The 24,821-nt window shown below is 43.0% G+C and overlaps 1 protein-coding gene across 1 annotated transcript in view; it reads left to right on the top strand.

The window, feature by feature from the left end:
- Positions 1–24,821, top strand: part of MAP3K5 (mitogen-activated protein kinase kinase kinase 5) — a 368,573-nt gene that overhangs the window by 129,625 nt on the left and 214,127 nt on the right. The window contains exons 5-7 of the mRNA XM_063917408.1: positions 1,956–2,124; positions 5,231–5,337; positions 15,597–15,767. Of these exons, the coding sequence (XP_063773478.1) occupies positions 1,956–2,124; positions 5,231–5,337; positions 15,597–15,767 (447 nt within the window). The remainder of the gene's footprint in view (positions 1–1,955; positions 2,125–5,230; positions 5,338–15,596; positions 15,768–24,821) is intronic.

Here is a 24,821-nt window from a genome sequence, read left to right as displayed (position 1 = left end):
TTGATACCCTGGTTGAGGAGGACCTTGTGTTTGCTCAATCGGTGCTGCAGAGTCATCCGCACTCTTCCGCCCGGTTTGGAGCTTTGGTATAATCCCCATGGTCCTTACGGAGTCCCCAGCATCCTCTAGGACGTAAGAGAAAATAAGATTTTAAACCTGCCGGTAAATCTTTTTCTCCTAGTCCGTAGAGGATGCTGGGCGCCCGTCCCAGTGCGGACATATTTCTGCAAGGCTTGTATATAGTTGTTGGGTTATGTTACAGTTAAGATCAGTCTTTGGCTGATGCTGTTTTGTTCATACTGTTAACTGGTTGCGTATATTCCAGGTTATACGGTGTGGATGGTGTGGGCTGGTATGAATCTTGCCCTTAGATTAACAAAAATCCTTTCCTCGTACTGTCCGTCTCCTCTGGGCACAGTTTCTCTAACTGAGGTCTGGAGGAGGAGCATAGCGGGAGGAGCCAGTGCACACCCATTCTAAAGTCTTTAGAGTGCCCATGTCTCCTGCGGAACCCGTCTATACCCCATGGTCCTTACGGAGTCTCCAGCATCCTCTACAGACTAGGAGAAAAAGATTTACCGGTAGGTTTAAAATCTTATTTTCTGAACACACACAGGCTAGTGTACTAGTGATTGTACAGTACATGATAGTGTACATGCAGACACAGACTGGCATAGTGAGGAACAGCACTCATATAACCATCTTACATGATCTTTTCCACCCAGTACTGAATGCTCTGCTGCAAATGGCCCATGTCTCTTTATACAGTGGCAATCTACGCTGAATTAATTAATTATTTAAAAGTTGTATTATAATCAATTCCTTCATTCAGCATATAATAAAACAATAAGAATAGAGTTGTGCAATTCGCTGTTTTCTACCATGGGGGCCACAATGATATGGGAAGTGGGCGGCATGTGGGAGACAGGAAAACTGTCCGTAGTCCAGAAAATCCACTTGAAATTAGGGACTTCAGGAACAAGTGGTAAGTGGTTATCTTTCTCAAGGTTTGTCTTTCTTCTTATACATCTCTTTCTGTACTTGGTATAGTGAAGTGGTTGTGCTTTCAATGTAACTGTTTCTCAGTACAGTGCTCCAGACGATTGGTCGTGTCGTATTAGTAAACCATACTACTACTACTACTACTACTACTACTACTACTACTAATAATAATAATAATAATACAGTGTTGATAAGTCCAGGCTTAATGAATGGTACAGTATCTCTATAATGTTTAATTGTCTGCAGTGTATGTTCAGGATTATATTAAGGTCCGAACACCTGCCACAGTGGCTGTAAAAAGTACTTCTCCTTAGGGAAAGTGCAGGATGAATATGACATTATGACATCCTGTGCCATTGACATGCTGAAGCATTTTCAGAGTAGTTTCAGAAGAGCCCAGTACAGAGCTGCACATATGCTGAAAGGTGTAGGCACATCTACTAACCATACTGTAGGCTTCAGTATATCGCTGCTACATTTACTGTGTCTTAATGTTATGTCCCTGTTTTGTGTATGCTTTGTTTTTTCCTGCTGTGTTATATATAGGCATGCTGCTTTAATATGATCCCTATGAAAGATTCCTAAGTGATACATGGACAGTATAAATAGATTTATGTTCATGGTATAATGTCTATCATTAATTTGTCACAGTGCTTTTTATATATTGAGTGCAAAGTAAGGTCTGTGGAAGCAGAAATGCTCTGTTAGTAAAAAGTCACTCACCCACTAAATCGTTCCCTTGTGTGTACACTGCTACAGAGGAGTGCGTAAATGGCACAGCTACATTATGTACTGCAATAATGCTTGTAGTGTAGGAACAGATAATGAAAAGGTAAAGTTATGTCAATGAATGCGTCAGTGATGGAAATCTGTGAGCAGCATGTTAATGCTGAAATAAACCGTTTTGATTAAATATTTTTCTCATTTGACTTTTTTTTTTTTTTAAATTGTAGCCAGTATTTCCGAGAAGCCATTCTTAATGACATCCGTCGTGCACGCAACCAGTACACTGGGAAGGAGCTGGCTGCAGAGCTGACACGAATACGCCAGCGTGTGGATAATATAGAAGTTTTATCGCCTGATATTATTATCAATTTTCTCTTGTCGTATAGAGATATACAGGTATAGTTGGCTTTGCATGAAATGTGTTATGTTACGTGTCAATAAATGAAATGAAACGCAATACAAAAATAACTGGTTCTAATTATGAGGAGTTTAGTTATGTGTTTAGAGGAGTTGCTTTGTTTACTACCTTTGCTACAGTACATAATAGTTGCCCAAAATAAGCAACAAAGTACTTTCTATAAGAAGAATTAGTTTCCATGACTGACAGCGTGGTGGCCTATTAAAGGCAGTACAACACACACAAAATATTTACTCAATACGAGTCAGTGACTTGTGTTGGAACATACAGCAACATAAATCTCATCAATCTAAGAAATGTCATTATTAGTAATGGGATTTATTATGTTAAATACATAAAAATAACTTTAAGCAAAATAAATGACAGTAAGCCAGTGGTACCCAAACTAGTTTATCAATCCAATTAGGTGTGAAAGGTGCGATGTGCCATTGCCGCAGCGTTTCAATGCTAGTAATGGCACCTGATCTTGCACCCCCCGCGGGCTAATTTCTGCCCAAATTTGCACAAAATAGCTTGGAGCTCTATGGACAGGGATCACTTTTGTGCAAGTTCAGACAGCCATAAAATATGGATGTCACAATGTCTCGCGAGTGCGAGCTCATCGCAGATAATTGAATTGACCCCTAGGTGTCGCGGCACCCTGGGTTTCTGCAGCGCACTTGCAGGGGTGCCTTTAGTTGGAGGTCCAGGGCCAAATCAATTAATTGTGGTCAATGTGATAGGCACAATCAGTGCCGGTGGCTGGCAGTCATAAAATTCGTGGACAGTGGCTGTCAGTCATAACATTTGTGGACAAGCAGAAGTGCAATCTTGTCCACCACCGCATAACTGACCCTAAGGATAAGTACAGTTCACTTATTTTAAGATTTTTTTCTGAATTTCTTAATAAAAGCTTTTGGCCTCGGGATGCTGTGAAAATAATTCTGATCTTCTATGGCTTCCATGATTTAAGAAAGTTTGAGAACTACTGCAATAAGTTGTATAATAACCTCTGTGAACAGTAGTCCTTTAATCTATTACTATATTTTTTTTACCTATATACCATATCAATCAGTTTATAAATAAAATACTTCTGAACTCTGCATATTTACAACTGAGGGGTTCAGTGGAAAGTAGGCACATGCCACATATAAATGGATTTTTGTTGCTATCAAGTAGCTTCTGCCATCTAGCATCTACTCCAATAACATCTACCATAGTGGCATGTGCCTATTTCTCACCAGCAGCAAATCATAAATCTCTGGTATTATATATTAAGGCATACCTAGTTGAAATGGGGCCTGTGCCACTCTGTGGCATGTTCCTCTTATCTAATGAGCCCCTCAATTGTAATGGAACACATACATTATATTAAATGTAATAAATAATTTGATTATTATTTTTCTTTTACAACTTGCTGGTGCTTAGGATGTCCAGTCTGCAGAGCGATCCACAAATCCCAGTCAGAAATATAGATCTGCAGCCACAGGATTTACGCAGCAGCTCTGTTTCAGCCATCTAGCATTGTAGAGAAATCAATACTAAATAAGTGACTGAGCGATGTTCTGGAATATGGAAACCCTTCTGTGTGGGCAGCTACACACAGGTTGGGTATGCGTGACCGGCGGTCAGGAGACCGCCAGTTACCAAACCATCATCGGGATCCCGGCTTTTACTGTTTCTGCGAATCCGTCCGACTCAGACCAACCGAAGGAGCAGATGCTCCTGATTGCAAGAAACAAGGAGGATGAAGATAACTCCTTTTCATATATTTATTAACTGCATCAGATCAGAATGTGACTGTAGGAATACTGAGGCTAACTAGTTCTGCGTTGTAAAACTGTAGAGAATGAAGTCACTGAACTCCTGAAGAAAGAAGAGGGTGCCTGCAGAGAGAGATGGTTTGTTGAAGGGGCGTGACTGAGGAACTATGATGAGGTCTGCGGGGTGACGTGGAGGCTTGAGAAGAACTGCGATGAATTGGTTTCTGGATGGGATGATAACTTGAAAGAAAACTGTAAAGAATGTCCACTGAGTGATACGAGTCCGAGACTGAAGTACTGTGAAGAATATGCTTTAGATGATACGAAGACTTGACTGAAGAACTGTGAAGTTGAGTTGTTGAATGATACGAAGACAAGGCTAAAGAAATGTGAAGACTGTTTTCCGGATGATGCGAAGACGTGAATGAAGAACTGTGAAGACTGATCGCAGGATGATGCGAAGACGTGAATGAAGAACTGTGAAGACTGGATGCAGGATGATACGAAGATGTAAATGAAGAACTGTGGAGACTAGCTGATGTGAAGATGTAACTGAAAAGCTGAGAAGATCGTCCACTGGATGATGCGGAGACATGAACGAAAGACGCAGGCTGAAGCTGGCAAACCACCACGGGAATCCTGCAGAATTCGAAGGCACCGGCGGGAGAGCGGTTGACCGTGACCGCGCTCTGGGGAGCTGCAGCAAGAGCCGGCTAAGAACTCGGAGAGCAAGATGGGACCAATTATCTAGAGACGCACAGAACAATCTGCGGGAGCACAGAGCTAGGGTACAGAGTAACTACAACAAAGCACTAGCACAGAATGTAAAAATCCCAGCCTATTTATAGGCAGCAGGGAAACAGGATTGGCTGACACTCACCAATCACGCTCATTGGTGCTGCCCTTGGTCTCCAACATGGCCGCTCCCTGCACTGCAGACACATAGGGAAGCTGCGGGCCACTAAGTCTTCCCTCCAGACTCCAGGAAGCCGTCACTACTGCCACCGACCACGCTGCGCCACGTCCCCATACGGCCACAGAGCACCGCAGTTGGCTGCACCGGCAGAGGACGAATCCCGGGACCCGCGGCGGTAAGCACTCGCCGCGTGACAGTGTCATGGTTACCCTCGAGTGGGAATAGTCCCTTTTAGTCGGCAAGCCGACTGTCGGGACTGTAAGGGGGCGGATTTCGGCGTTGGTATTGTGACCGACCGCTGGTCACATATCTACCTCCCCTACACACATACTAAACATGACATAAATTCCATAAGTATCCTAATTTTAATTGTTTTTTTTTTTGTTTGTTTTTTTACATCATGAAATCTATGGTTCATCTAAAAAGGATTATGATTCAATCGTGAAGCTAGTGGAAACCTTGGAAAGACTGCCAACCTTTGATTTGTCCTCCCATCTACACGTGAAGTTTCATTACGCGTTTGCTCTAAACAGGTGAGAATAATTATTCATTCATTTGTATAAGATTATATTTAATCTGTACTATTGTTTTTTTCCCCATATAATTTACCTATAGACTACAATAACTGTATAACTACATAGGGGTACATTTAATTAAAGTCTGATCCATTCCGACATGTATTTGTCGGAATGGATCCGACAACCCCTATTCATTCACATCTTAATTCGACTTTTTCAAGTCGAATTTAGATGGGACGCAGAGGAGGAGAAGGGGGGCGAGCCGCGGGGGGACAGCCGGCGGACATGCAGGGCGATCGCGATGCAGCAGGATGTCACTCAGCCGCCCGACCTCACGGCATCTTCCACCCGACTCCAGCAGCGTGCTGGAGCCGGGTGGAAGCTGCCGGGAGGTCGGGCGGGTGAGTGACATCCAGCTGCAGCGCTGCTGTATCGCTGATCTCCATGTATGCCCGCCGGCTGTCCCCCCGTCTCCCTGCGGCTCGCCCCCCCCCCCCCCTCACCTCCTCTGGTGTCCGCATCTCAGTCCGACATCATTTTGATGTCGGACTGAGATGGTCGAAAAGGGGGCCAAAACCTGTCGGATTTGGCCCCGTTTTCGACACGCACGTTGATCGGCAGCTATTCCGCCGATCCACGTGCTTTTCGACAGGTTGATTTTATCGACTGTTCGAAAATTTTTGCAAAATATTGAATAGTTCGAATCAGGATTCGACCTAAAAAAGTTGAAAACTGCCGTCTTTTCAACAGACTGCAGTTTTCGACTTCAATTGAATATACCCCTAAATCGTTAAATGGTGCTTTACGTTATGAGTTTGTATTGCTAAAAATCCACTTTAATAGAAATCATCACACAATGTGGCTGAGAGAGAATTGTCACTTTGTTGAAAGTGCTTGTGCTGGATTTATTGATATAATATGGGATTAATTTGAGGAACAGAAGGATTTACTACCATTTATTTTACAGTATGTTTAATTAACTCTGTGAGTTTAAATTACTATAATTTATCAGTCAGGTGACTGCAACAGAGGCACAACATGTATCGGCAGTGTGATTTTAATTGGGTGCTTTGTTATAGGAAACCATAAAAGATGACAGGACTGATTTTCCCTAGAAAAGCGTGATTTTTTTTGTTTAATCCTTAACTTGTGAAAAATGCACTTTTTCGTACTAGTGATGTCACCATCTTGACAGCTGAATGCATTGTGAAAACACTGAGGGGGAGATGTATCAAGCCTCTGAGAGAGATAAAGTACCAACCATACCTCTTATGCTGGGTACACTCTGAACAATATATTGGCTGTTAGATTGAACTGCCGATATCTTGTGGGCGCGTCGGCGGGTGTGTATCAGCCATGTCTTTGAACTACGTTGTTTACAGACATATTGCACAGGCCCTGCAGCTCATCCAGTCACTGATATATCTGCAGGTATATGACTCATCGTGCTGTGTGTATTGTACACTTGCTCTGGGGGGCAGACGTCACAGCTGAGTGGACAAACTCAAATGCCCGCCCAGCTGCATGACATGGGCCGACCTATCGAGTGGCCGATCTGTAAGTGTGTACACTTACCGTAATAGGCCGATCGGTTGCGGTGTACTGACATGTGTCAGGAGTGTACCCAACCCATGTGTAATATTTCAAGCACAATGACAGTAAAATGACAGTTAAAAGCTGATTGGTTGGTACTCTATTTTATTTCTCTCCATGGCTTGATACATCTCCCCGTATGACATGAATAGATCTCTAGGACATTCATAGCCTGCACTCTCATGAATACTAGTTCAGCCCACACAATGACTGCATACGCTCTAAAAGGCACATTCTGTTATGTGCAAGTTGCCATCTATATATATATATATATTTATTTATTTTTTACCATCAATGTATCCAATTTATTAAACCAAGCTTATGATCGAACAAGGTTAACTTTTTACCAAATATAATATTTTCAAAAGAAGTTGTTTATTATTATTATTATTATTATTATTATTATTATTATTATATGTTTAGCATTATTACTGTGTGATGTAAATTTTAAGCATATGCAGTGTCATATTACTTTTGAGACTTCATACTGTAGCAGCTGAAACTGTCTGTGCGTGGGAGGAGCAGAAGATCACTTAGGGCTCCATTTAGAGGTGAATTTATAACTTCATCCCAAACAGATACAAAAATGCACCTGTACAGTTCTATTTTTATCTGTGAATTTTGAGTTGAGGTATTTAGCTGGGGTGTGGTATTGAAAGTCGACAGTAACTAGGTCGACAATGTCTAGGTCGACCACTATTGGTCGACAGTAACTAGGTCGACAGGGTGTCTAGGTCGACAGGGTGTCTAGGTCGACGTGTTCTAGGTCGACGTGTTCTAGGTCGACAGGTCAAAAGGTCGACATGAGTTTTTAATGTTATTTTGGTGTCGTTTTCTTCGTAGAGTGACCGGGAACCTCAATTAGTGCACCGCGTCCCCTCGCATGGCTCGCTTCGCTCGCCATGCTTCGGGCATGGTGCCTTCGCTCCGCTACCGCTTCGCTCGGCACAGATTACCGTTCCAATCGTAGTCCACGTGGATCGTTAAGTATTAAAAGGTTCAAAAAAAAGAAAAAAATTGTGAAAAACTCGTGTCGACCTTTTGACCTGTCGACCTAGAACATGTCGACCTAGTTACTGTCGACCAATAGTGGTCGACCTAGACATTGTCGACCTAGTTACTGTCGACTTTCAATCCGGATCCCATTTAGCTGTGTATAGATGCAGCCTGTATTGCCTACACTATTAAATTATTTTGAATACAATGCATTAAATGTTTATGCAGTCCTCCTGCAAACGTGCTTGCAGATTCTTCATCTAGTACTCGCTACACACTTGTCCAATTTCTCAGCAGACCAATCTGTGTCTGCTGAAACATTCTGTTGAAAATGTTTAATTTTGGTTGGGGGAAGGGGGATTCATTAATGAGGAATCAAATTAATTATAATGGTGAAGGGGCAATGGGGACAGCATTTTTAATGTTCCTTCTAAAAAATATAAAAATAAATGCGTGCACAAATAGATGGCAGCACACAGATTTGGTGTGCTGTAACTCGAGAGGGAATGATCAGGGCATCTCCATTAACAGGACCAAAGACAGAATAATGCCGACTGTGATGAGGGTGTTTAGGTCTGCCCTACGACTGGTCTCTGGTTAATGGAGTGAGATGAGCATGCTACGTGATGACATCATTTTATCAGCGGTCATGTTTATTATACAGATGTGACTTCATACATACAGCCTCAGTATGCCATGCAGCGCGCTACTTTCTGGTGTAAGTGAGCCGCCAGATCCCGTGCAACTTTGCTAACGTTGGGCATATGTTTTTTGCCAAAAGTGCAACTTCTTTACAACACAATGTGGCTAGGACGTGCGAGGAGAGACTGTGCTGATTAATTTGGTGAGACACTTGTATATTGTGTGTGACTGAGTCTGTACACGAAGCAGAATAGAACTTGTATTGGGGAAAAAAGCTGCTGCTGCTACATTGTAGCACTTCATATACAGATTAAGAGACTCAGCTGCACACAGATATACAAGTGTCATATATCAAATTAATCATCGTGGTCTCCTCATGCATGCTAGTCACATTGCATTGCAAAAAAGGTGCCTAACACTAGAAGATTCTCATTGGACCTAAAAGTGCCAAGAGGGGCTGTTTGGCATGACTGCAGCAAAGATGTGTGAGGACACATCTGTATAAATTATCATTTTAGTATGCAACTTTGGAAAGATTAGGGCTCGGACATTTGCATATTAAGTACAATTTTGTGATCCTTCATTTTGTAATTGTATATCCTTACACCAAACATCACTTCTGTGGATACAAATGAAATTTAGGATAAAAACATCATGGGCGCTGCCTTAAATTAAAAAAACCTAAAATGTTTATGAGAACAGAGTATGTAAATAATTTTTACCAATCTGTCACAATTTCTGACAAGTCATCAGACAAAAGCAGAAAGGCGTCACCTGATTGGTCTTATTAAATTCATACAACCATGAGGAAATAGCCCTTTGTTAAGGTGATGGTCTTGCGCAGGTATGGTTTGATTTGCTTGTCATTATATCAAATATGTAATAGAAATTATAAAGAAATATAGTGCAATAAACTTCTTTAAAGACAATCACATTTAATGAGTTATTTTGAAAAATAATTTCCGTGTGCAGTTCAACATAACAATTCCACCATGATAACAAAGGTGATTGGATAGATGAGTAAAAGTGATATCACACGGCGCTACCATAAAGCACTCAATTGTGTGGGAACTGCTTACACAACAACAAAGAGGTTCTTTAGTAAGATATATGGAATGTTTTACACTCCAATCTCTGAAAATCAGAAGAAAATACAATAGTGCAATATATAGAGGCAGAATAAAATCCAAGGTGTATTTATTGGTCCCACTCGCAATTGGACAGATAGATCATTGCATGTCACCCACATAGGGTTAGTCGTCCTCAATATCGGGGAATCTTCTTTACAACTAGAACTTGAACAGATGTAGCATTTAGTGCAATAACGTTTTTTTAAAACACATTTTAATAGACAAATGCACTCACATAAATAAAAACAAATAAGGCATATCACCAAGCTGGATAATCCCCGCTGGAAGAGCTATGTAGTCCAAAGTGGCACGATATTAAGCCAAGGGTCCCAGATCGTGTGTGGTTCCTAGTATGGAGCAATGGAGTGAGTTTTAATAGGAGGTTCCGGATGCCTTCCTTTCTCCCTCCATGCACATCGCCAGCAGTCCAAGCACGATAGTCCAAAAAGCTATTTCTTTTTCTTACTTCATGGCAGCCTTCACAATGGGTTAATATCCCAATCCCAAGATCTAGACAGGTGGGGTTTTCTTGCAGGACCTGCCCACTTAAGGTATATAGCTGTACTCCTCCCTTGTCTTTTTTCCTGTCTCCTAAAGTTAGCTAGACAGAGGTAGGTTTTTTGTTTTCTAGGGCTTACCCTGTTTCAGAGCTGGTTTGTGGTGGCAGACGTTCCGGAAACGAGGGAGGAAGGCGGAAGCGGGCAGTCATTGCCAGGAAGCTTCCCTGTGGGTCAGCGTGCTGGAGCTGGCGTCAGTGCCAAGGTATCGCCGCTTGTGTGACCTGGAGGTGCGCGTCTGTGTGTGAGCCAGCGGTCAGTTACTCCAGCGGTGGGATGCATGTTAGGAACTTCCGGTCGGGTAGCGTAGCAGGAAGTTCTGGGAGGTACCAGGAGGCATTGCGGCAGCACAGTTTGCATGCGCCCAGCCGTATAAGGGTAGAGGGGCTTTAAATGGCGCTGCACACAGGATTGGAATCATGCAGATATCAGCAGCAGCGTTTTGTCTTCTGTGAATATGGATGAGCTTTCCCAGCAGAAGTCTGCAAATGTCCAGCTGGGGTAAATCCTCAGAGGATCGATATGTTCTCTTTCATGGTTTTAAAAGCTAGCTAGGTTAATAATTAGGACATTTTTGTTGCTATTTTAGTGTGCCTGCTTTAGGATCTAAGAAGAGAAAGTGTAAGAAGAAAAATAAAGCCAAACACTGTCCTGCATGTGATAAACAGTTCACGGGATCAGGATGAAAGTCTATGTACTGATTGTACTAAAGGATCCACTCCTGTATATAGTTCATCTAATCAATTGCCAGAACTGATGGAATGGATGAAGAAATCCTTTGTTTCCAAAGATGACCTTTTGGAAGGATTTAAGCGTTCTAGGTCTCAAACGAGTCTAGATTGTGATTATGCTAATGTATTTACTGATTATTTGTCTGGATATGATTTTGGAGAAAGTTCCAGTGCAGAATCGGGGTAAGTTTTGGAGGATAATAGGTCCTTTGATACGGATCTGGTGGATATTATTCTAAAAAAATATTTACAAAACAATGCATTATAAGGAAGAGACTAAAGAGCAAGATTTGATGTTTGAAGATAGAGCAAAAAAAATCAAGGGATATCATACGTAAGGAATGGCAGCAGTTGCATAAACGGTTGGGTAATCTTAAACAAATCAACCGTATGTATCCCATAAATTATGAAGAGTTTATTGCATGGTGCAGTATTCCAAGAGTGGATGCTGCTGTTGCATAAGTAACTACTAAAACTACTACACCTCTAGAGGATGGGGCTGTATTAAAGATTCTATGAGGAAAAAGGTGGAAAATACCCTTAAAAAATTGCATATTTTGTCTACTGTGTCACTTAAGTCTGGGGTGACTATAGCATCCGTGTCCAGGGCTCTGAGATTGTGGTGTTCAACATTGCAAGTTGATCTACAAGAGAAAATTTCTAGGGATTATATACTCAAAAATGTATCTATAATACAAAAAGCTGTGGATTATTTATGTGAAGCCTCTCTTGACGTGCTGGATTTCTTAGCAAAGTATATTACGGCAGGTGTCATAGCAAGAAGGGCCCTGTGGTTACGTTCTTGGTCCGCAGACACTTATTCGAAGAACAGACTTGTTTCTCTTCCATTTGAAGGTTCTCTTCTCTTTGGGAATATATTGAAATTAATGATCCAAAAGATGACGGGAGGCAAGTCCGTGAGATTGCCGCAGGATAGGCGTAGTACAGTAGATATCTGGGAGTCTCTTCTAAACAGCAATTCAGACAAGCAAGATCTTATACGCTCATATGGAGAAAGGTATGGTCGCCCCTATGAGAAGAAGTATGTTCGTACTTATGAAGATCGATATGGTGCTAGCATGTCATGTCAGTCCTTTCGTAGAGGATATAGAAGAGGAAGTCAGAAGCAATGACGATGCAAGTTCCCCTACGGCTCCAGCAGTAGGGGGCAGGATTTTAAAGTTTGTAGATCAATGGAAAATAAATACTCGGGACAATTGGGTACTGAATATAGTGTTCGAGGGGTATAGACTATAGAGTTTGTGAAATCGAAAACTCCATTCACGGTTCAAGAGAGAAGAGTGTTGGAAGAAAGTTTAAAGAATTTAATCACTTCAGGAGCAGTGGAGATAGTCCCATCAGAAGAGTGAAGGACAGGCTTCTGTTCTCACCTTTTTCTAGTAGAGAAGTCGTCAGGGAGGTTTAGAACAATATTGGATCACAGAAATTTAAACCAACTGATAAAGAAAAGGAGATTTCATATGGAAACTTTAAAAACCATTTTGATGGGAGTGAACAAAGAGGATTTTTTTGGTGTCGGTGGATTTTAAAGATGCTTATTTTCATATCCCAATACACAAGGCCGACGGGAAGTTTCTAAGATTCCGTATCAAAGGAAGGCACTTCCAGTTTACGTGTCTTCCTTTCGGCCTTACATCTTCTTCAAGGGTGTTTACAGAAGTCCTCGTGACTCTTTTATAGCTTGTCTCAGAGAAAAAGGAATAGCTATTTGGCCTTATCTCGACGATCTGTTAATTGCAGGAGAATCAGAGAAGTTGGTATGAGGGATGCTGGAAGATAGGCTACAGTTCCTTCAGTCACATGGTTGGCTGGTCAATTGGGAAAAAAAAAGTCAGTTGAAACCAGTCCAAAAGCTGCAATTTTTAGGAGTCCAGATAGATACCTTAAATTACACAGTTATGCTTTCGGATGAAAGGTGCAAAAAAATCCAGAATCTTGTCTCATTAGTTCAAATGAAGACCAGAATACCGTTACAGATAGCATTGTGACTTCTAAGGATGATGTCGTCTACTATAGAAGTAGTTTCATGGGTGAAGTGGAGAATGAGAGTATTGCAGTGGGACATCCTGAAGTATTCCAAGAAGAGAATTCCTTTAAGTCATCAGATAAAGTTAACAAGAAAAACTAGAGAGTCTCTATCTTGGTGGAAGAAAGATCAGGTATACAGGCAAGGAGTGTCTTTAATGGAACCTCAGTTTCTAGTTCTAACAACAGATGCGAGTGCAGCAGGATGGGGCGCGCACCTGGCACATGAGTTTTGTCAGGGGGCATGGTCCCCAGAGGAGATGGAGCTATCCTCAAACCAGCATGTGCCCGGGAAAGACAATATATTGGCGGATTACCTGAGCAGGACTCGAGTGCAGTCTGGAGAATGGGAGCTGGATTCACAAGTGTTTCAGGACATAGTCAGGAGATATGGGCAACCAGAAAGAAATAGATCTCATGGCCACGAATCAGAATGCGAAGCTACCCCGGTTTTTCTCCAGGTATCATCTGCCACTGACAAGCGGAATAGATGCATTGTCCCTGAAGTGGGAATTCAATCTGGGTTATGTGTTCCCTCCGTTCTCATTGATAACCAGAACGCTGAAGAAAATAAGAGAGGAATGGATAGAAGTAATTATGGTAATTCCTTACTGGCCAAGAAAAACATGGTTTCCGACAGTGCTGAGGATGGAACGGGGAAATGTGGAAATTGACGCTATTTGCAGAGGTACTACATCAGTGGCCTCTGTTGTATCCAGATCCACAAAGGCTTCAATTGACGGCATGGCGATTGAGCGCAAATGATTGAAAGATAAAGGGTTATCTGACTCTGTGATTCAAATCCTTTTACAAGCTAGAAAGAAAGTGTTTTCCGACATATATTATAGAATTTGGAGGACTTTCATCATTTGGACAAATGGTAAATTTGACGTTCTGAAGGCAGAGACAAGCAAGATATTGCAATTTTCTCCATGATGGTTTCATTAAGGGATTGGCAGTTTCAACTTTAAAGGTTCAAATTTCAGACTTAAGTATTCTATTGGATAGGAAATTATCAGAAGATGAGCGGATTAAGAAATGTTGTCAGGCCATAAAGAGACCACGAATTAGATCTGTTACCGTCCTAGGATTTGAATTTAGTACTCAGTATGTTAATGGAAATCCATTTGAACCTCTGGATCAAATCAGTAGGTAGTTGTTAACATGGAAGGTTGTGTTTCTTACTGACATTACATCTGCCAGAAGAGTGGGTCAATTACAGGCCTTGTTGGCAGAGGAACCTTATCTGAAGATTTTACCTGATTGTGTGGTCTTGAGGACAAATCCATTATTTCTTCCTAAAGTAGTTTCAACGTTTCATATCAATCAGGAAGTTGTTCTACCATAATTTTTTCCTCAACCAGCAAACAAGAGGGAGGAAAAATTACATACGTTGGATCTGGTTAGAGCAATCTCGGTTTACCTGTAGAGAGTTAAAGAATTCAGGAACATAAGAATCTTTTTGTTATACCAGGTGAGGCACGGAAAGGCCACACTCCAACAAAGCAAACCATTGCAAGATGGATTAAAGAATTGATTACATACGCATACCAAGAGAGTGGTCGTAGAGTTCCAGATGGCATTAAGGCACACTCGACCAGGGCAATGTCTGTTTCGTGGGCCAAAAAAGTGCAGGTGACAATCAAGGACATCTGTGCAGCAGCTACGTGGTCATCTGTTCATACTTTTTCTAAACATTACTCTTTGGATGTTGTTAAAGCCCACTTTGGGAACCAAGTGCTTGAACAGGCCTTGGCATAATAAATCATTAAGCATTATTATTATTGTTGGTGCTTACTGTCCCTCCCATATTAGCTTTGGTATATCCCATTGTGAAGGCTGCCATGAAGTAAGAAAAAGAAAATAACGAATTATACTAAAGATAATTCCATTTCTTTGACGTACTTCATGGCAGCCCATAATATGCCCTCCCTTCAGTGTATTTTTTCTTCCAGGAATTATTATAGAGACACTAAAAAGACAAGGGAGGAAGTGGAGGGGTACAGCTATATACCTGAAGTGGGCGGGCCCTGCAAGAAAAAAACACCTGTCTAGATCTGGGGATTAGGATATTAACCCATTGTGAAGGCTGCCATGAAGTACTTCAAAGGAATGGAATTATCGTACGTATAATTCGTTATTTTTTGGATGCAGGTAGACATAGCCAGGAGCCGCATTCTGAGGATAGCAAGGACTTTCTTAGATTGAGTCAGGATCAAGAATAAAAAGCAGATGTACTATCTACAAATTGAACGCAGTTTAAGATATGTTCTGTACTTGTTGTATTTTCACCTATACTGATGTACTCCCAATATCTACTATTTGCCACTCTTTCCTTGTCACAGCTACAGTATGCTCTCTCCTTCTCCCACAAGACTATTTTCACATCTGCATTTCTTTTGTCTGTTTTGTATGTTGCTGTGTTATGTTTACTCTGTTTTCCTCCCGGTCTACTGCTGCAGAGCACTTGGCACCTTAAACTTCAGTGTTGTGTATTATACTATTGAGAAAGCTGCGAAACGAAATTAACTCGGAACACTGTTGGAGCTTAGATGTGTAACATTCTGTCTTTGTCATAGGAGGAAACTACCAGGGGACAGGGAGAAAGCCCTTGAGATAATGATGCCCATGGTAGAACGTGAGGACCAGGCTGCTTCAGACATGTATTGCCTGGTAGGAAGGATATACAAAGATATGTTTCTGGATTCTAACTTCACAGATAACGAGAGCCGGGACAATGGCATATTCTGGTTTGTATTCCCTGCTTTCCATTGAGTGGCCTGCCACAATACTTGACTGATAAGTTGGTACTTCTGTGTGATACATAAACATTCTGTGATAGGATGCACTGATTGGAAAATAGATAAGAGGGTTGTGGCTGCACAAACTAAAACACTCGGTTGACTAAAGCCGGGTACACACTACCCGATTGTGGAATGCCGGCGACGGACGACTATATCGTTGATCATGCACACTGGCAATTTCAGGCTAAAAATAAACGCTATTTGTTTTTTAGGCTGAAATCGCCTAGTATGTATGCCCCTGAACACTTTCTTAGTTGACTATGAATGCTTCATAAAGACAATCTGGTTTATGGCTGCCCACCCACTGTTTCAAAGTATTTCTATCTGTTGTATTTTGGCTCTGTCTTCTGGGAGGATTCTAGTAACAAATGAAATATATACTGGAGAGCCAAACTTTATTCAAGTTTGGGTGATAGACTTTAGTATGTTCTCACAAAAATCCTCCTGTCCTCAACAGTTTTCAGTTAAAATAATCATGTTTTGTTAAAATATCTTTTCGGGGATTTTTTCCACTCTAACTATTCCAAATGCTGATAGCCTTGATTTGGATACAAGTTATTTATGTATAACGAGGGTGCAGACCGTATTCCTCTAACTCCTGACTTTTGCACTTGTACAAATGTCATAAAATGTGGCACCAGTGATCTAAATTAATCAATAATAATGATAACCTTACACCCTTGCCATGTGTATGCTCTTGTTTTGTCAACCATATGTGTAATGTTCTACAGTGATTCTGCTGAATCTAGACACAATGGCAGTTGAGTAAAATGTGCATCTCCCGTTATAAATATGTAATACCTAATCTGTAACACTATTTTGTGGCACTTTAGTCCTCTACATTTCTTATAACTATACCTCCATTATTACCCCTTTCATCCATAAAACTGCTGCTTCAACCCAGCTCACTCCCAACTGGACCTGGGTCTTCTATTGACTTGGGTCTTCCAGCATTTCAGTGGGTGATTGGAGATGATGTAGTCTCCAAGCGCTGCGGTCACCAGCCAATGAATTTCTTTTATGTGTGACCCATGTCATGAAGATCTGGATTGCACCTTTCAGGTACAAGCTGTGTCGTCGACCTGAGTTGCAAGTCCCGGGAAAACCCTGATTGCAACCCGGGACGGACCTGTCAAACATACGCTGGACTCTGGTGGATGCGCCTTCACATGCAAAGAGCCAGGTTTCAGGATTGTGTTTGAAAGGGGTATTTAGTGTACTTCCAGTGGGGTTTTCTCTGACGTCCTAGTGGATGCTGGGAACTCCGTAAGGACTATGGGGAATAGACGGGCTCCGCAGGAGACTGGGCACTCTAAAAGAAAGATTAGGTACGATCTGGTGTGCACTGGCTCCTCCCACTATGACCCTCTTCCAGACCTCAGTTAGATTTCTGTGCCCGGCCGAGCTGGATGCACACTAGGGGCTCTCCTGAGCTCCTAGAAAGAAAGTTTATTTTAGGTTTTTTATTTTACAGTGAGACCTGCTGGCAACAGGCTTACTGCATCGAGGGACTAAGGGGAGAAGAAGCGAACCTACCTGCTTGCAGCTAGCTTGGGCTTCTTAGGCTACTGGACACCATTAGCTCCAGAGGGATCGACCGCATGGAACTGGCCTTGGTGTTCGTTCCCGGAGCCGCGCCGCCGCCCCCTTTACAGAGCCAGAAGCAAGAAGAGGTCCGGAAAATCGGCGGCAGAAGACATCAGTCTTCACCAAGGTAGCGCACAGCACTGCAGCTGTGCGCCATTGCTCCTCATACACACTTCACACTCCGGTCACTGAGGGAGCAGGGCGCTGGGGGGGGGCGCCCTGAGCAGCAATAAAAACACCTTGGCTGGCAAATATATCACAATATATAGCCCCAGAGGCTATATATGTGATAAATACCCCTGCCAGAATCCATAAAAAAGCGGGAGAAAAGTCTGCGAAAAAGGGGCGGGGCTATCTCCCTCAGCACACTGGCGCCATTTTCTCTTCACAGTGCAGCTGGAAGACAGCTCCCCAGGCTCTCCCCTGTAGTTTGCAGGCTCAAAGGGTTAAAAAGAGAGGGGGGGGCACTAAATTTAGGCGCAATATTGTATATACAAGCAGCTATTGGGAAAAATTCACTCAATATAGTGTTAATCCCTAAATTATATAGCGCTCTGGTGTGTGCTGGCATACTCTCTCTCTGTCTCCCCAAAGGGCTGTGTGGGGTCCTGTCCTCAGTCAGAGCATTCCCTGTGTGTGTGCGGTGTGTCGGTACGGCTGTGTCGACATGTTTGATGAGGAGGCTTATGTGGTGGCAGAGCAGATGCCGATAAATGTGATGTCGCCCCCTGTGGAGCCGACACCAGAGTGGATGGATAGGTGGAAGGTATAAACCGACAGTGTCAACTCCTTACAAAAAGGCTGGATGACGTAACAGCTGTGGGACAGCCGGCTTCTCAGCCCGCGCCTGCCCAGGCGTCTCAAAGGCCATCAGGGGCTCAAAAACGCCCGCTCCCTCAGATGGCAGACACAGATGTCGACACGGAGTCTGACTCCAGTGTCGACGAGGTTGAGACATATACACAATCCACTAGGAACATCCGTTACATGATCCCGGCAATAAAAAAATGTGTTACACATTTCTGACATTAACCCAAGTACCACTAAAAAAGGGTTTTATTTTGGGGAGAAAAAGCAGGCAGTGGTTTGTTCCCCCATCAAATGAGTGAATGAAGTGTGAAAAAGCGTGGGTTCCCCCAATAAGAAACTGGTAATTTCTAAAAAGTTACTGATGGCGTACCCTTTCCCGCCAGAGGATAAGTTACGCTGGGAGATATCCCCTAGGGTGGATAAGGCGCTCACACGTTTGTCAAAAAAGGTGGCACTGCCGTCTTAGGATACGGCCACTTTGAAGGTACCTGCTGATAAAAAGCAGGAGGCTATCCTGAAGTCTGTATTTACACACTCAGGTACTAGACTGAGACCTGCAGATAGTGCTGCTGCAGCGTGGTCTGTGACCCTGTCAAACAGGGATACTATTTTGCGAACATAAGAGCATATTAAAGACGTCGTCTTATATATGAGGGATGCACAGAGGGATATTTTGCCGGCTGGCATCCAGAATTAATGCAATGTCCATTCTGTCAGGAGGGTATTAGAGACCCGACACTGGACAGGTGATGCTGACTTTTAAAGGCACATAGAGCCTTATAAGGGTGAGGAATTGTTTGGGGATGGTCTCTGGGACCTCGTATCCACAGCAACAGCTGGGAAGAAAAATTTTTACCTCAGGTTTCCTCACAGCCTAAGAAAGCACTGTATTATCAGGTACAGTCCTTTCGGCTTCAGAAAAGCAAGCGGGTCAAAGGCGCTTCCTTTCTGCACAGAGACGAGGGAAGAGGGAAAAAGCGGCACCAGTCAGCCAGTTCCCAGAATCAAAATTCTTCCCCCACTTCCTCTGAGTCCACCGCATGACGCGGGGGCTCCACAGGCGTAGCCAGGTACGGTGGGGGGCCGCCTCAAAAATTTCAGCGATCAGTGGGCTCGCTCACAGGTGGATCCCTGGATCCTTCAAGTAGTATCTCAGGGGTACAAGCTGGAATTCGAGGCGTCTCCCCCCCGCCGTTTCCTCAAATCTGCCTTGCCGACAACTCCCTCAGGCAGGGAGGCTGTACTAGAGGCAATTCACAAGCTGTATTCCCAGCAGGTGATAGTCAAGGTGCCCCTACTTCAACAAGGACGGGGTTACTATTCCACACTGTTTGTGGTACCGAAACCGGACGGTTCGGTGAGACCCATTTTAAATTTGAAATCCTTGAACACATACATAAAAAAATTCAAGTTCAAGATGGAATCGCTCAGGGCGGTTATTGCAAGCCTGGAGGAGGGGGATTACAAGGATGCTTACCTACATGTCCCCATTTACCATCCTCACCAGGAGTACCTCAGATTTGTGGTACAGGATTGCCATTACCAATTCCAAACACTGCCGTTTGGACTGTTGTCCACGGCACCGAGGGTCTTTACCAAGGTAATGGCAGAAATGATGATACTCCTTCGAAAAAAGGGAGTTTTAATTATCCCGTACTTGGACGATCTCCTTATAAAGGCGAGGTCCAAGGAGCAGTTGTTGGTCGGAGTAGCACTATCTCGGGAAGTGCTATAACAGCACGGATGGATTCTATACATTCCAAAGTCACAGCTGGTTCCTACCACACGCCTACTGTTCCTGGGGATGGTTCTGGACACAGAACAGAAAAAAGTGTTTCTCCCGCAGGAGAAAGCCAAGGAGCTGTCATCTCTAGTCAGAGACCTCCTGAAACCAAAACAGGTATCGGTGCATCACTGCACACGAGTCCTGGGAAAAATGGTAGCTTCTTACGAAGCAAAATTCCATTCGGCAGGTTCCATGCAAGAACCTTTCAGTGGGACCTCTTGGACAAGTGGTCGGGATTGCATCTTCAGATGCATCGGCTGATAACCCTGTCTCCAAGGACCAGGGTATCTCTACTGTTGTGGCTGCAGAGTGCTCATCTTCAAGAGGGCCGCAGATTCGGCATACAGGACTGGGTCCTGGTAACCATGGATGCCAGCCTTCGAGGCTGGGGGGCAGTCGCACAGGGAAAAAATAAAAAAAATTCTAAGGACTTTGGTCAAGTCCGGAGTCGTCCCTACACATAAATATTCTGGAACTGAGGGCCATTTACAATGCCCTAAGTCTGGCAAGGCCTCTGCTTCAAAACCAGCCGGTACTGATCCAATCAGACAACATCACGGCAGTCGCCCATGTAAACCGACAGGGCGGCACAAGAAGCAGGATGGCGATGGCAGAAGCCACAAGGATTCTCCGATGGGCGGAAAATCACGTCTTAGCACTGTCAGCAGTGTTCATTCCGGGAGTGGACAACTGGGAAGCAGACTTCCTCAGCAGACACGACCTACACCCGGGTGAGTGGGGACTTCATCCAGAAGTCTTCCAACTGTTGGTAAACCGTTGAAAGGCCACAGGTGGACATGATGGCATCCCGCCTAAACAAAAAACTAGATATTGCGCCAGGTCAAGGGACCCTCAGGCAATAGCTGTGGACGCTCTAGTGACACCGTGGGTGTACCAGTCGGTTTATGTATTCCCTCCTCTGCCTCTCATACCAAAGGTACTGAGAATAATAAGAAAACGAGGAGTAAGAACGATACTCGTGGTTCCGGATGGGCCAAGAAGAGCTTGGTACCCAGAACTTTAAGAAATGATATCAAGAGGACCCATGGCCTCTACCGCTCAGACAGGATCTGCTACAGCAGGGGCCCTGTCTGTTCCAAGACTTACCGCGGCTGCGTTTGACGGCATGGCGGTTGAATTCCGGATCCTAAAGGAAAAGGGCATTCCGGAGGAAGTCATTCCTACGCTGATAAAAGCCAGGAAAGAAGTAACCGCAAACCATTATCACCGTATTTGGCGAAAATATGTTGCGTGGTGTAAGGCCAGGAAGGCCCCAACAGAGGAATTTCAGCTGGGTCGTTTTCTGCACTTACTACAGTCAGGAGTGACTATGGGCCTTAACTTGGGTTCCATTAAGGTCCAGATTTCTGCTCTGTCGATTTTCTTCCAGAAAGAACTGGCTTCACTGCCTGGAGTTCAGACATTTGTAAAGGGAGTGCTACATATTCAGCCCCCCTTTGTGCCTCCTGTGGCACCTTGGGATCTCAACGTGGTGTTGAGTTTCTTAAAATCACATTGGTTTGAGCCACTTAAAACTGTGGATTTGAAATATCTCACGTGGAAAGTGGTCATGTTATTGGCCTTGGCTTCGGCCAGGCGTGTGTCAGAATTGGCAGCTTTGTCATGTAAAAGCCCTTATCTGACTTTCCATATGGATAGGGCAGAATTGAGGACTCGTCCCCAGTTTCTCCCTAAGGTGGTATCAGCTTTTCACTTGAACCAACCTATTGTAGTGCCTGCGGCTACTAGGGACTTGGAAGATTCCAAGTTACTGGACGTAGTCAGGGCCTTAAAAATTTATATTTCCAGGACGGCTGGAGTCAGGAAAACTGACTCGCTTTTTATCCTGTAGGCACCCAACAAAATAGGTGCTCCTGCTTCTAAGCAGACTATTGCTCGCTGAATTTGTAGCACAATTCAGCTGGAGCATTCTGCGGCTGGATTGCCGCATCCTAAATCAGTAAAAGCCCATTCCACGAGGAAAGTGGGCTCATCTTGGGCGGCTGCCCGAGGGGTCTCGGCTTTACAACTTTGCCGAGCTGCAACTTGGTCAGGGGCAAACACGTTTGCTAAATTCTACAAATTTGATACCCTGGCTGAGGAGGACCTTGAGTTCTCATTCGGTGCTGCAGAGTCATCCGCACTCTCCCGCCCGTTTGGGAGCTTTGGTATAATCCCCATGGTCCTTACGGAGTTCCTAGCATCCACTAGGACGTCAGAGAAAATAAGATTTTACTCACCGGTAAATCTATTTCTCGTAGTCCGTAGTGGATGCTGGGCGCCCATCCCAAGTGCGGATTGTCTGCAATACTTGTATGTAGTTATTGCCTAACTAAGGGTTATTGTTGAGCCATCTGTTGAGAGGCTCAGTTATATTTCATACTGTTAACTGGGTATAGTATCACGAGTTATACGGTGTGATTGGTGTGGCTGGTATGAGTCTTACCCGGGATTCAAAATCCTTCCTTATTGTGTCAGCTCTTCCGGGCACAGTATCCTAACTGAAGTCTGGAGGAGGGTCATAGTGGGAGGAGCCAGTGCACACCAGATAGTACCTAATCTTTCTTTTAGAGTGCCCAGTCTCCTGCGGAGCCCGTCTATTCCCCATGGGCCTTACGAAGTTCCCAGCATCCACTACTTACTACGAGAAATAGATTTACCGGTGAGTAAAATCTTATTTTTTTCTTTAGTGATTATTATGTATATGTTTTCAGTTTTAAAAAGTACCTGATAGCTTTAACTTTAGGTACTTGTTAAAGTGATTACTATATTGTAAACATACTGTGAGAACTATGACATTTTCTCTCACCCATTTTGTATAGTTGTGCTTCCTTAAATCTATTTATATTATGGCTCTATTGTCTGTAGCACACATCTGTCATTTTAACCACTTCCTTATTCTCCAACTTATATTTACATTGGCAAAAGTAGAAGATATTGGTTTTACATCTTTTGCCAGTAGTCAGCAGAACATTGACGCTGCAGAGACAGGAGCCTGTTTTATTATATAGTCTTATCTTTTTATTGTTTAAGTACAGATAGTGTAACATACGGAACACAGACATTTACTGTACAATGTAATTATTCTTTTAACTTCTGTATATTTGTATACAAATGAACCTTTATATTTTTATACAGAATGTACTTTTAGCCTACTCGTCATGTTAATACTGTAAGTTAATATCAACGAATGAAAGAACAATGTATGAATTAACATTTATAAAAAGAAAAGCTATTGGTTCTCATTGTTTTCACTCTCTGCATCTAAGAACTGTGGTCAGCTCTACCATTAGTTAATCTAAGAGCGCAAACTGTTCGGGAGTGCCTTAAACACTCATTTTGTCTTATTATTGTTTGCAGCGTCCCCACGCGGAGTGCCTTCTGTCCTGTAGATTAACATTCAACACCCCCCTTTCTCATTGGTTAACGGTGGTGTCTTTATTATTTTAATTACTTTAGCATGCCCTGTGAGCTTTTTACCTGTGAAGCTCCTGTTTTCTGCATCTGTGTGACAGACTGGGAGTATGGTCTTGTGCTGGCACGGCATGGCCCAGTGCCACACTCTGAGTCTGACAAAGTGATGCAGAAGCTGGGAGCTGCACACAAATGTAATCCCCCCTGTTTGTGCCACACGAAGTAAGAGGAGAAGTGGCTTAGCAACCCCAGAGCCCTTCCATTGGTCATGATAGGGTCAGATTTAACAATGAGTGATATTCTTGTTATTACTCGTTATGAATAACTAAGTGACTCCTCGCACCCTACGGGCGCTCTTCACACTGTCGCAAATGGCTACGCCCCCTTAATGCTTGCACGTGCCGCGGATGGCGGAGGTATGGTGTGCAGTGCATGTATGGTGTGTAGTAATGCAGTGTGTGTGTGTATATGTATGTATAGTAATGCAGTGTGTGTGTATGTGTAATATATATATATATATATATATATATGTATATGTGTGTGTCCAGGAAAAAAAAAAAAATTATATATATATAATGTACATACATACATACATACATACATACATACATACATACATACATACATACAATGTGTGCAGTGTATGTATGTAGTGTAGCAGTGTGTGTGTATATATTGTGACAAGAACACTGGAATAGTGTTTGAGGGCAGGTATGTTTGTCCCAGGTTCTTGTCTTACCTGTATTAGGAAAATGTTTTGTTTTGTCAGAACCTTTTCAGTTTATTGGAAAAGCTGGATAAGAGCCCTGAAAGAAAGATAGGGCAAGTTCCAGACGTTGGGCCCAGTTCAGGTCTTTGGCCTCACAGAGGGCTAATCAGAGTTTCAGCTGTGTAATTGGGTTATAGGGCTGATTAGTGTGTGCAGACTGCCTGGGAAGACTGCAGGATCTCTGTGAGAGAAATACGCTTCCTTATACATGTGAGCCATACAGTGTTGACTGGAAAACTCTGTTCTTTTTTAGAGACAGTTAGGAACGTCTTGTGTTTAGTTAGTGCCGGACAGGCAAGGTATTCTCTTTTGATGTTTTGTTTTGTTTTGTTTTGTTTTGTTTTCAGCTTAATAAAACTGGTCGTGGCCAGTTGCACCACACACTGGACTTGTGTGATTCCGCAGCTGCTGCTTGCTAACATTTACCCCACGAAACGGCACCTTGTTCCCTTACAGTGTTACTATATATATATATATATATATATATATATATATATATATATATATATATATATATATATATATATATATATATATATATATATATAGAGAGAGAAATAGAGAAATAGAGACCTAGGCGCTATAGTACAAACGTGCGGTATAAGATGTAAGAAGGAAAATACTCGTTTTAACT

The sequence above is a fragment of the Pseudophryne corroboree genome, chromosome 4 (assembly GCF_028390025.1).
Source record: "Pseudophryne corroboree isolate aPseCor3 chromosome 4, aPseCor3.hap2, whole genome shotgun sequence".
Lineage (NCBI taxonomy): Eukaryota > Metazoa > Chordata > Amphibia > Anura > Myobatrachidae > Pseudophryne > Pseudophryne corroboree.
This window is presented reverse-complemented; position numbering and strand designations above follow the sequence as displayed.